This window comes from Cyprinodon tularosa, unplaced genomic scaffold (genome assembly GCF_016077235.1).
Source record: "Cyprinodon tularosa strain WSP-4 unplaced genomic scaffold, ASM1607723v1 ctg545, whole genome shotgun sequence".
Taxonomy (NCBI): Eukaryota; Metazoa; Chordata; class Actinopteri; order Cyprinodontiformes; family Cyprinodontidae; genus Cyprinodon; species Cyprinodon tularosa.
Window position 1 is genome coordinate 433,363 of NW_024039280.1, and position 14,138 is coordinate 447,500.

The following is a 14,138-nucleotide window of genomic DNA, read 5'->3' on the forward strand; positions in this document are numbered from 1 at the left end:
GACCGGCTCCGTCATGCTGGTTTTCCTTCCGTATGAGCGCCACAAGCGTCATTTCACGTGACTAACAAAAATGGTGCCGGCAACGCTTGTCGGTCGTTTTCAGCGAATACCGGTGATTTTAAAGTAATTTTAAGGGATAAATATGGCGAGCCATTATTTTTTTTAAATAAAAAATAATGTTTTCAACAATAATGTTTTATTTAGATTACAAAAATAAATCGTAATAAAAATAATCCTATTTATGATGTTTTAAAAATTAAGACCTATGAAAGACTGATTTTAGACATTTTAATACTAATTAAGGCCTTAGTTTTATTTTGAAGAATTCAATGCCTTTTAAGACTTTTTAAGGACCCGCGGGAACCTTGTCTTACGATCCTCGGCCATTTTTAAAGAACAGTGGTAAGAAATGCGAGTTGACTGGATAAAAATGGAGCTCACCACATATATGCACCTGAAAGTTAGCCTGCCCAGAAACATATTAGGGATGCAGGATATAATCGGCCCCCTATCGGTATCAACCTTAAAACTGAATATCGGACATCGGCCACCTTACCGATATTTAACCCGATATTTGATCAGCTTCGGAGTTTCTAAAGCCTAAAAAAAAAATAAAAAAACTACTACTTCTTCTTCCTCAAAAACGTATTTTTTACAGACATAAGAACTTCTAAAGACGAGGGAAAAAATATTGATACATTAAAATATCACAATATCTTCCTATGCTGATATATTGCCATTTAAAATTCATCGTTATGCTACAAAATCCCCCGAAAATTCACGAGATGTTGCCATATTTTTATATGTTGATATATTGACGCGGCATCGATCTATTTTACTAACAAAATCTCACAAGAATTTGCAAAATATCACGAGTTTGTAACAGAACGATGAAATTTCACGAGATTTTGAAAGTAAAATAGATCGATACCGCGTTTTTAAAAATCAATTTAATATCAGCATATGAAAATATATTTGAATATATAATTTTTCAAAGTGTCAGAAATGGATAACAAAACTGCTATTTTCAATGACTACTTATTTTTGTCCAGCTTTAACATCGGTATCGATATCGGTTATCGGCTACATGAGTTTTAAAATATCGGCATATCGGATATCGGCCAAAATCCCAATATCGTGGATCCCTAAAAAATATAGCTAGCTGGGGATGAGCAGGTACGACGGCCTTATATAAACATATCACCAGAATGATTGACAATTAGGAGGAGCGCTTATTTAGATTATCCACCCGGAAATAAAAGATTGTCCTCTATAGCAGGGGTTCTTAACCTTTTCGACCTTGAGGCCCAATTTTTATAGTACAAAGTGGCCCGGGGCCCATTATATATTAACACTGTACAGTTTGATTTGTATTCAATAATAAACCAAATCCACTTATTGCTTAACAAGCAAAAAAATTGTCTAATAAAATGACATGATAAAAGGGGATCATCACAAAAACTTTTATTAAACCATACCATACCATACCAGCTTTATTTATAAAGCACTTTAAAACAACCACAGTTGATACAAAGAGCTGTACAGTTTAAGAACACAACATAATAAAAATAATTTAAAAACAGTTTAAAAGCAAAAAAACATACAATTTAAAACTAGATCCCACTGGTGTTGAAAGCCAAGTAAAATAGATGGGTTTTAAGACGAGCTTTAAAAATGGGCAAAGAAGGGGCCTCTCTGACCTGCAAAGGTAAGTTATTCCATAATTTGGGGCCCATAACAGAGAAAGCCCTGTCCCCTCTGAGCTTCCTTTTTGTTCTCGGTTCCTCTAAGAGCAGCTGATTTGCTGACCTGAGAGACCGATGGGGTACGTAGGGATGAAGAAGCTCGGAGAGGTAAGCTGGGGCAAGATTATGCACCGATTTAAAAACAAACATAAGAATTTTAAAATGAATCCTAAAATATACAGGCAGCCAGTGAAGTGAGGCCAGGACAGGGGTCACATGCTCTCTCTTTCGAGTACCTGTCAAAAGTCGTGCAGCAGCATTTTGTACTAGCTGCAGACGTGAGAGCAGCGACTGACTGACACCCAGATAAAGTGCATTACAGTAGTCCAATCGAGTTGAAACAAAAGCGTGGATCAGTGTTTCAAAATGCTGCCTGGAAAGAAAAGATTTCACTGACGCCAATCGCCTTAAATGATAAAAGCTGGACTTAACCACGGCTCTAATTTGGCTGTCCAATTTAAAATCACTGTCCACCTTAAAACCAAGATCAGTAATAACAGGTTTAAAATATACCTGCAAAGGTCCCAGGTCAACAGAGGAGGACTCACAAGAGCCACTGGGTCCAAACACCATCACGTCTGTTTTGTTTTCATTAAAGTTTAAAAGACCTGCAAAGGTCCCAGGTCAACAGAGGAGGACTCACAAGAGCCACTGGGTCCAAACACCATCACGTCTGTTTTGTTTTCATTAAAGTTTAAAAAGTTCAAGGCCAACCAAGCTTTAATATCCCCTAGACATGCCAGGAGATGTTTGATTGAATGTACATCCTGCTGCTGTATGGGCAAATAAATCTGACAATCATCAGCGTAACAATGAAAAGAAATCCCATGTTTCCTAAGGATAGAACCCAGAGGCAGTATATAAAGGGAGAAAAGCAGTGGGCCAAGAATTGAGCCCTGTGGGACACCATAAGACATTGAAGCAACAGATGATTTAAAGCCACTAATATTCACTGAAAAAGTTCTCTCCTCCAGGTAAGACCTGAACCATTTAAGAACAGTGCCATCAATACCAGCAATGTGGTGTAATCGCGATATTAAAATATTGTGGTCTACTGTATCAAAGGCAGCAGTTAGGTCAAGTAACATCAGAACAACATGGTGACCAGAATCACATGCAAGAAGAATGTCATTAAAAACTCTTATTAAAGCAGATTCTGTACTATGAAGAGTTTTAAAGCCTGACTGAAAAACCTCCAGAATGCCATTGTCATCTAAAAACTGTGTCAGCTGACAGTACACAATTTTCTCTAAAACCTTAGAAAGGAAAGGCAGCTTCGAAATAGGCTGATAATTAGCCAGAACAGTCGGATCAAGGCCAGGTTTTTTAAGCAGTGGCTGCACTACTGCATGTTTAAAACTAGCAGGGACCACACCTGAGGACAGACTGCTATTTATAATTGCAAGAACAGGCTGCCCTATGCTAGGTAAAATATCTTTAAAAAGTCGTGGAGGCACAGCATCCTGGGGGGAACCTGATGGCTTAATGTGGCGAACCACATCCTCTAACAGTGAGACCGTCACAGGCTCAAACTGATTGAAAGTAGCCGAGCAAGGGACTGAAATTGAAGGGTCAGAGTCAGGAGCTGTGATAAGAGCCCTGGTACTACCAACCTTTTCAATAAAGAAACGCATAAAATCATCACACACATCAGGAGAAGCTTCCAAACAGACCTTCTGAGAAATATTAAGCACAAAGTCAATGGTGTTAAATAAAACACGTGGGTTATGACTGTTTGAAGCAATGATATTTGCCAAATATTCCCTTTTTGCCTCTTTAACCGTGCTCTGGTAGAGACGCCAACTGTCTTTTAAAATCTGAAGAGTAACCTGCAGTTTATCCTTTTTCCACCTGCGTTCAACACGACGACATTCCTTCCTTGCAGCACGAGTTCTGTCATTAAACCAAGGCTCAGGTTTAATCCTGGGGTGCCTGGTTTTTAATGGAGCAACCGAGTCCAGGATGGTTTGACAGGAAGAATAGAACCAGGACCAGAGCTCTTCTGTATCAAAGTGGAGGAAGTCAGATGATTCACAGAGTTGAAGAAAAGCAGTAGAGAAATGAGTGGCAGTGGAGGGGTTAATAATCCGACAGCGCCGAGCAGCAGCGCGAGTTTTAACTGCGGTAGGTGTCAAAGTAATAGTGAATAAAACAGGCAGGTGATCCGAAAACACAGCGTCACAGATTTCCAGGTTTGTCGCAGGCAGACCGCAGGAAATTACCAGGTCCAGTGTGTGTCCATGTTCATGTGTAGGGCCTGATACGGCCTGTACCAGGTTAAAAGAGTCCAAAAGGCTTAAAAAATCCTTTACCAGAGGCTTATTTGGACAGCAAACGTGTATATTGAAGTCTCCAACAATAAGAACATGTTCATAGTTAGTTAAAATCCCAGATAAAAAATCTGAAAAGTCACTTATAAAATCCTTATTATATCTGGGGGGCCGGTAGATGACAGCACAGAAAACTGGGTTTACGTGTCTCATCTCAAAAGCCGTAAACTCAAAGCTGGGGAAAGACGTCTGTAGAAAACACTGCTTACATCTGTAATCCTGTTTGTAAACAATCGCTGTGCCTCCCCCTCTTCCCGAAGCCCGTGGTGAATTAAAATAAAAACAATCCGCTGGTAAAAGCTCAGATAGAGCACTGGACTCACCAATACTCAGCCACGTCTCCGTCACACACAGAAAATCCAGATTTTGGTGACTAAAAAAGTCCCGAAGAATAAAAGTTTTATTCACAAGCGACCTGGCGTTTACCAGGCCAATCCTAACAGGAACTTGATCCTGGGCTTCGACAGGTCGGGAAACCCGGCACAGCGGTCTCAGGTTTTGGAGACACCGTCCGCGTATGTTGAGCCGGGAAAGGCAGGGGCGGCGGTGTAAAGGGATTTCAACGCCGACCACTGGCACCAAGCAGGCATCAATGGGATCCAAGAAACGCCGAGTCACCCAGGGGCCCAGAAATGATCCTTGCGATGATCGAGTAAAAGCACAACAGTGCGTCATGTAAAACTTCAGCTTCACCAACCGGCCGCTTCGTCTACCGCGACGACGACGACGTCTCCTCCGAGAAAGCAGCACAGGAACCCGGAACAAGTGGCTCGGAATCTCCGCCAGAAGCGGGGGCAAAGATTGTCGGCCCGCAACATCGAATAACTCCTTATCCTGGACTAAAGGTTGTAGATCTATTAGTGTGTTGCGATCATACACCAGCAGAGACTCAGTTCTGTAGATGACACAGGTCAAAAATTGTATAAACAACAGAAAACGTAAGAATGACAGACGAGCAGCCATACACACGGGCGCCAAACATTTACATAAACCTGCACACATACATCAAGACACCGAACAGGCTGATAATTCATGGACCAAATCAAGCTGTGATAAGAAAAAATTTCAAGGATTAATTCAGGCTTTTTAATCATAATAAAAAAAGACCAATAATAGGATTTTTACTTTAAATTAATAAAATAAATGATATATATATATATATATATATATATATATATATATATATATATATATATATATATATATCTCAAGTATAAATAAATCATGAAATCAATAAAAAGGGGGTGATAAATAAATGCATTCAAATAATATAAATCTATAAATATAAATAAACTAAATTAAATAAAAGTGCAAATGAAACTATAGCCTTATAATCTGCAAAGCCATTGTAAAACTGCTTCAGCAGTCTCCATTTTTGCATGGCAGAACCAGAAGAATCTTTATATCTGTGACAAATGAACAATGACACAAATAATAACAACAATAAACAACAATAATACAACTCCCTTTTATCTTCACCTCTTAATGAGACACTTGGGCCTGCCTCTGAGACATAATCAGGTCCAGTCTGGGTGGAATTGGAGAAAGGCTCACTCTCAGAGTAGCCTCCAGAGTTGCTCTGAGTCTGTTTCGGGCTTTGGTCTTAGTTGTGGCCACAATGGAGAATCCTGATTCACACAGGTACGTTGTTGTGAATGGGAGAAGGAGTTTCACAGCCCTCAGTGCAAGACATGGGTACTCCTTTGAGACAGCAATCCAGAAGGAGCCCAGGTCCAGTTTGCCCCACTGCAGCTTTAAAGTGCTGTCAGTAGAAACTTCCAGAAGCTGGGATTCCAGGTGTGAGGGCAAAGCAACATCATTTACAGTGAAATCCACTGAAAATGGGTCCAAAATCCACATGTTTCCCTCTCTGGGATCCTCAGGAAAGTAGTCACCAAATTTCTCTGCCAGTTGGGAGAGGTGCTGGGAGACTGAGTCACCGATCTTCACCTGAGGGGAGTTTTCCAAAATGTCAGACAAAAGTGGAAACATGTCCATCCTCTTTTCCTGGGCCCTCTTGGTCCACAAAGCAAGTTTCCTCTTGAAAGCTTCAACTTTGTCTGCAACACAAAATATGTTGCTGTTTCTTCCTTGAAGTGAGGTGTTCAGTTGGTTCAGTAGTGAAAAAATGTCACAGAGGTAGGCAAGTTTTGCTGTGAACATTGTGTCAGCATAGTAATGTGCAAGATGAGATTTTTTCTCAGTGAGAAAAGAGAACACCTCGTTCCTCAGCTCAAACAAACGATTGAGGACCAGTCCTCTTGAGAGCCATCTCACTTCACTGTGATATAGCAGCTGGACATGATCTGCTTCTATGTCCTCACAAAGCTTAGCAAAACATCTGGAGTTCACAGCATTGCTTTTAATAAAGTTTATGGTTTTCACACTTACATCCATCACCTGGTGGAGATCTGGTGACATCTGTTTTGCTGCAAGGCTTTCACGGTGGAGAAAACAGTGTGTCCATTTAGCTTCTGGTGCACGATTAAGTATCTGTGTAATGACACCATGATGCTTGCCAGTCATTGATGCTGCACCATCACTGCACACCCCGACACAGTTCTGCCAGTCCAGGCCATTCTCAGTGAAGTAGTTATCCATGCAGCGGAAACATTCCTGAGCCGTAGTTCGTGTTGGTAGCTCTCCACAAAACAGTATGTCTTCGTGCAAACTACTGTCCCAGCGATAGCGAACAAAAACTAGCAGCAGTGCAGCATTCGTGACATCCGTGGACTCGTCTAATTGCAAAGAAAAAAATGGGCTACTTTTTATTCTTTCTGTTAGTTGATGCTGTATGTCTGAGGCCATGTCCGCGATACGATGACTCACAGTGTCGTTAGAGAGTGGGATGGTCAGCAGCTTTTTTGCGACGGCCTCTCCGATTAGCTCACGGCACATATCAACAGCGGCAGGCAGAACCAACTCCTCCGCTATGGTGAATGCTTTCTTACTCTGTGCCACACGTCTGGCTACGAGGTAGCTGGCTTTCAATGCACATTTAGAGTTGCTTGTCAGTGACACGACAGACCTTTTCTGCATCTGCATCCCAATTTCCTTCCTCCTAAAATATTCCACCGGCTTTCCCACGAGCATCGGGTGCTTGGTCTCTAGATGCCGCTGTAGTTTTGAGGGCTTGAGAGCTTCGTTGGACAGCATTAGCCCACACTCCACACACTGGGCTTTTGGCACTGCCTCTGTTCCTCCATTTACGAAACCGTATTTAATGAAGTCGAGATTGTATTTACGCACAAACTTTGTCTTTTGGGTGTGGGTGTCGGCAGGGCGTTCGTCTTCATTTTTTCTTTTTAAAATCTTATCCATTTTTGCTTATCCACAGTCTAATTCTCTGTGTATTGGCGCTTTTTAAACAACCGAGTGATGCATTACCGCCACCACATGGTCGGAAGCTCTACGCAGTCCCACGGCCCTTGCCGCCCACAGGTGCAAAACTGAAAGATTTTTGCGGCCCACAAGGGGGCGCTGGAGGCCCAACTTTGGGTCGCGGCCCTATGGTTAAGAATCACTGCTCTATAGCTTTAAGAATGAACAGGGGCATCCTTCTATTGGACTTTAGTAACATTACAAAACTGAAAGGAATTCCTTCAAAGTGGACGTTATCAGTTAATCGGATTGAACAAATTTTAAAATAACAAACCAATTATCAACAATTGTAGGTTGATTATTGATTTAAATCTCTAATAAACATCAAACTGAAGTTTGTGGTAGAAAGGTAACGAAATGTTCTGGACAAGCTCTGCGGCACAGGTGCACTTTGTCTCACCTGTACATGTCGTGTTTGACGTCAGCCCGCCGGGTCTTAGACGGTTCATACTCCTCAGGGGGCATGTAGATCACGGTGCCCTCCATCTCTGTAGGCTTTGACCCTGAACCTTTACTCACAGACAGCTGCCTCCACTTTGCCAGACCAAAGTCTGCAATCTGGAAAGAGGAAGAGGACATGAGGAGCTGACTCCTGCATCTAAAGTTAAAAACTATTCCTCCTGCTTTCATTTTCCCTCACATAGTCCCATTGTTGCAATCTTCTGAGCATTTCCCTTAGAGTTTAACAGCCAACCGGCTGCACAACTCTCACACGTACAGCCGAGCATACCTTCACGTGAAATTCCCCATCCAGCAGAATGTTCTGCGTCTTCAGGTCGTGATGTAACAGAGGTGGAGTCATGTTGTGGAGGAAGTTCACCCCCAGGGCGATCTCGTAGAGAATCCTCAGACGCAAAGGCCAGGCGAGAACGGGGTACAGCTCCTTCTGTGGGCGGAAAATGGACTAAATCAAAACCAGAATTCCTTTTATTGTTATTGTGCAAAAAAGCACAACAAAGTAAAACAAAAAATAGTAACCATCTAAGGGAGTGCAAATGAATAAATAATGAAAGAACATTGAAAAAAAAACTGGAATGTAAGAAAAATAGATAAATAAATGTGATGCTAACAGGTTCAGCTTAACTCCTCTGGACAGTTTCACTAATTCATTCCTAGAATTTCTAAAAGTAGAATGGGAGGCAGATCTTTTAGTTATCAGGCTCCTCTCCTGTGGAACCAACTACCAGTTTTAGTCCGTGAGGCAGACACCCTGTCTACTTTTAAGGCTAGGCTTAAAACTTTCCTTTTTGATAAAGCTTCTAGTTAGAGTGGCTCAGGTTATCCTGAGCTATCTCTATAGTTATGCTGCTATAGGCTTAGACTGCTGGAGGACATAGGGACCCCTTTTTCATCATTCTGCTTCATTCTATCTCTATTCTCCCACTCTGCAGAATCTGTCAGTTCTCCAATGTTCTGCTCTCTCTGCTTTTTCTTTTAGTAGCTTCGACTCGTCTCTTCCTGTTTGGCTGTGACTCCATCCTGGAGAGAAATATGAGCCGTGCTGCTTCCATCAACACCTTTGTTATAGACTAGGGATGCACGATATTGGGATTTTGGCCGATATCTGATATGCCGATATTTTAAAACTCATGTAGCCGATAACCGATACCGATGTTAAAGCTGGACAAAAATAAGTAGTCATTGAAAATATCAGTTTTGTTATCCATTTCTGACACTTTGAAAAATAATATACTCAAATATATTTTCATACGCTGATATCAAATCGATTTTTAAAAAACGCGGTATCGATCTATTTCACTTTCAAAATCTCCTGAAATTTCATCGTTCTGTTACAAACTCTCGTGATATTTTGCAAATTCTTGTGAGATTTTGTTAGTAAAATAGATCGATACCGCATCAACATATAAAAATATGGCAACATTTGGTGAATTTTCGGGGGAATTCGTAGCATAACGATGACATATAGCAATATTTCATTAGTAAAAGAGATTGATATGGTGTTTTTAAATGGCAATATATCAGCATATGAAGATATTGGGATATTTTAATGTATCAATATTTTTTCCCTCGTCTTTAGAAGTTTTTAAGTCTGTAAAAAATACGTTTTTGAGGAAGAAGAAGAAGTAGTATTTTTTTATTTTTTTTCAGACTTTAGAACTCAGAAGCTGATCAAATATCGGGTTAAATATCGGTGGGGTGGCCGATGTCCGATATTCAGTTTTAAGGCCGATACCGATAGGGGGCCGATTATATCGTGCATCCCTATTATAGACGTTTGAGATCAGCCTGTTTTTCAGAGTAGTCCTGTTTCTCTGTCTGTGACTGACTGGATGTTCTCTCTTTCATCATCTGAAATGGGAGCTGGCTCAGAGCTCGTCTGCCTGGTTGTGTGTTTCCTGGACGAGGCCACCTGTGGAACTGGTTTACAGTTTCCTTTTGTATCTATGCTTGTTTTTCTATTTCTAAGTGTGGTTCTGCTGGAGGTTTCTTCCTGTTCTAAGGGAGTTTTTCCTCTCCACTGTCGCTACAAGCATGCTTAGTGTGAGTCAATGCAATCAGCAGGTTTTCCTTCAATAGAAAACTTTGAATCAATTTGACTGGATGATGTTGTTGAACTGTAAAGTGTTGTGAACTGGCGTTTTATAAATAAACTGAACAGAAACTGAATTCAGCGTTTCACTTTTATTATCAGTTTCATTAACAGGAAAGCCAAGACAAAACTACCTTGTTTACAACAAATGATAAATAAAGGAATTGCTGCTGGAGCAGGAGAACAAAAACTCCAGCCAACACAAAGAAATCGGAACCTATAAACCAACCAGCTAAGCACGGGACGTTCAGTAACTTCGTGCGGTTGGTTTATGTGGTACGAGAAGCAGAAGAGTTGTGAACTGTGTGAAGCAGAATGCCCGCTGTTTGCAGGAAGCCAACCTCTAGAAAAGCAGACAGTGACACTGAGCTCAGCGATGCAGTGCAGTTACCTCATGCAGCAGCTGATCCAGAGAGCCGTTGCTCATGAACTCTGTAACTATGCAGAAGAACTCTGGCTCGTTGCAGACGCCAAAAATCTGGATGATGTGGTTGAACCGGGCTTTGTGAAGCACCTCAGCTTCCTTCAGCAGGCAGTTCCTCTCTCTGAAACACAGCAAGAGACGCAGGTGACCTTTGACCTAATTAAAAAAAAACTAACGAAGGCAATTAGCATTTTCTTAGTCTAAACAATGATACCCCAAAATAAATAAATAAAAATAACACTGCAACAGACTGGTGACCCCTTCAAAATAAATATAATTACTTCACTCTATAGTCAGTCATTATATCTATTTTTAAAATAATTAATCAGATATTAGATAATAATTACTTTATTTCACAATTTAACATCATGGGACAGGAAGTGTTATAAATACCTCGGTGTTCAACCAGACAATAGACTCAACTGGAGACAAAACTTTGTGTTTTTTTGAATTGAAGGTTATATATTTGTATCATTTATTACATAAATAAATCAAAGTTACATCTATTTATGTCAAATTGATGTATTTCATATGAAAGGGCTAGGACTGTAGATGTAATAATTATGACTTTAATGGTTAGAAATATAATTTTTCTTTATCAAAATAACAATCTTATGTCTCATACTTACGACTTAATTTATTTTATGTATGACTCGGACCATTGCTAATAGCTTTAACTTTATAATTAAGAGATTTAAAGTTGTAATAACAAGAAATAAAGACCCTTTTGTCTATGAAATTAATAATAATGAGATACAAATTATCTCATAAAGATTTTTTATCTTATATTTATGACCGATAGTCAAATATATGCCTTAATTTCTCACAATTGTGATTCAACAAGTTCAAATTAAGACTTTAAATCTCATACTTACAAGAGACTTTTTAACACTTATTTTGTAGTGATCTCTGTAGTATATCGACGGCCAAAATATAAATATGCTAAATAAATAAATAAATACATTTATTATTTCATCTAATACAGAATTCTCTTTATAATTTCATTACTATTTACACCATGACATTTTTAAATGTACAATCAAATGATCAACTGTCCAATTAAATAATTAAAATAGAAGAATTCCACTTTATTGTCACAAGTACAAAGCAACAAATTTAACTCTGCATTTCACCGATCTCCTTGGGCAGCAGTGGGCTGCTATTGTGCGGCGCCCGGGGAGCAGTTTGGGGCTTAAGGGTCTTGCTCAGGGACCCAGAGTGGCAGACTGTGGCAGTGAGGCTGAAACTCAGAATACTCTGAGTTTCAATTATGAATAAAAAAATACGATTTTATTGAAAATGAATTAAGAAAGAAATATAATCAAGTGATTCTATGTAGTCGGCCTCAGCAGATGGCCGCCCACACTGAGCCTGGTTCTGCTGGAGGTTTCTTCCTGTTCAAAGGGAGTTTTTCCTCTCCACTGTCGCTACAAGCATGCTTAGTGTGAGGGATTGCTGAAGAGTCAATGAGTCGATGCAATCAACTGGTTTTCCTTAGATAGAAAACTTTGAATCAGTTTGACTGGATGATCTGGTGAACTGTAAAGTGCTTTTAAATGACGTGTGTTCTGAATTTGGCGCTATAGAAATAAACTGAATTGAATTTTGGGGTAACAGGGTGAAATGTTTGGGAACCCCTGATCTATAGAAACTGTAGCGATGATGAAAGCAAAGCTCATCACAACCAAAGAAAGTCATTAAATCAGAGTTTAGGAGGGATTTAAACTAGTGTTGCACTGATACCAGTATTGGGCGGGGCCCCGATCCAGCATTTAATTGGTGGTATCGGCGAGTACCAACCAATAGGGCACCGATACCATTTTGAGAACCAAAAGCTTCTTCAACTATTGTCATTTCAGGTAGGCAATAAAAAGTTCTACTGGATTCACTTTGTATTCGTCTTTTTCCTACTTCACAAAGGTAGGCAGCAGCTTGACAAAGCCATGATGGCAATTATTTTACATCCAAGTAGTATGCAGTTCTTCATATTTACACACACACACACATCAATTTCAAACAGATGGTATCGATATGGGCCGATACTACACTTCCCGGTATCGGTATCGTGGCCAAAAAATTTAATCGCCGCAACACTGATTAAAACTAGGGATGCACGATATTGGGTTTTTGGTCGATATCCGATATGCCGATATTTTAAAACTCATGTAGCCGATAACCGATACCGATACCGATGTTAAAGCTGGACAAAAATAAGTAGTCATTGAAAATAGCAGTTTTGTTATCCATTTCTGACACTTTGAAAAATAATATACTCAAATATATTTTCATATGCTGATATCAAATCGATTTTTAAAAACGCGGTATCGATCTATTTTACTTACAAAATCTCGTGAAATTTCATCGTTCTGTTACAAACTCTCGTGATATTTTGCAAATTCTTGTGAGATTTTGTTAGTAAAATAGATCGATACCGCGTCAATATATCAACATATAAAAATATGGCAAAATTTTGTGAATTTTCAGGGGATTTCGTAGCATAATGATGACATATAGCAATATTTCATTAGTAAAAGAGATTGATATGGTGTTTTTAAATGGCAATATATCAGCATATGAAGATATTGTGATATTTTAATGTATCAATATTTTTTCCCTCGTCTTTAGAAGTTTTTAAGTCTGTAAAAAAGAAATTTTTGAGGAAGAAGAAGAAGTAGTATATATTTTTTTTTTTTAGACTTTAGAAACTCAGAAGCTGATCAAATATTGGGTTAAATATCGGTGGGGTGGCCGATGTCCGATATTCAGTTTTAAGGCCGATACCGATAGGGGGCCGATTATATCGTGCATCCCTAGTTGAAACCCGTAAAACTGAGATGCTTTAAATCCAGCCAAACAACACAGCACATGGAAAGTTATAGGGGAATTTAACCAGAGGGCTAGGTTCTAAAAATAATCCCAGGCTCGGGAAAAATCTTTGGGAATCTCACTGGGTATCCTTTATGAAAGGATTGCCCAGATTAAAGCTATTACCAGTGGTGTCAAAAGTACACACATTTGTTACTTTAGTAGAAGTAAAGATACTGTAGTTTGAAAACACTCTGGTAAAAGTTGAAGTATCAACTTGACCTCTTTACTCAAGTAAAAGTGAAAAAGTATGTGCTCCAAAAACTACTTAAAGTATAAAAGTTCAATTCAATTCAATTCAGTTTATTTATATAGCGCCAAATTCACAACACATGTCATCTCAAGGCACTTTACAGTTCAAAGTATAAAGTAACCTTTAAAAAAAAAAAAACAGCCAGATGCCACTACATGAATTAAAAGCTCAATTTTTCAACTATTTCTAAAAATTCTTTGAGATAGGGCGATAATGAGGGAGGTCTTGTTGGTCTCCATCTCCCGATACGCTCTCGCCTGTGTTCGACCTTTCAGACATTTCAACATCTTTTTCTGAATCCTACATTGTAGCATGGCATAGACAATTCACGTTAGCAGTTTAAAGGAATAGTACACCCAAAACATGATTGGAATACATTGGACGAGCAGTATGGAGGAATATTGACACGTTTTTTGTGGACTTTTATGGACCTTTCTGCCTCGGGCGCCATAGACCTCCATTATTTGAATGTCAGCAGACAGCAAGAAGCCTCCCAGATCTCCAGATGCATTTGAGATATCAAAAAAGTACTCCAGAGTGTTGTTCAGCATGGGGGTGAGTAGAAAATGAAGGCTAATCATGTTTTGGG

The 14,138-nt window shown here is 39.6% G+C and overlaps 1 protein-coding gene across 2 annotated transcripts in view; it reads right to left on the reverse strand.

Annotated features, from left to right (window-relative positions):
• Positions 1-14,138, reverse strand: part of ripk2 (receptor-interacting serine-threonine kinase 2) — a 28,259-nt gene that overhangs the window by 12,735 nt on the left and 1,386 nt on the right. For both annotated transcript variants that reach the window (XM_038304882.1, XM_038304881.1), the window contains exons 2-4: positions 10,399-10,552; positions 8,187-8,342; positions 7,857-8,014 (exon numbers count right to left, since the gene is read on the reverse strand). In XM_038304882.1, the coding sequence (XP_038160810.1) occupies positions 7,857-8,014; positions 8,187-8,342; positions 10,399-10,552 (468 nt within the window). The remainder of the gene's footprint in view (positions 1-7,856; positions 8,015-8,186; positions 8,343-10,398; positions 10,553-14,138) is intronic.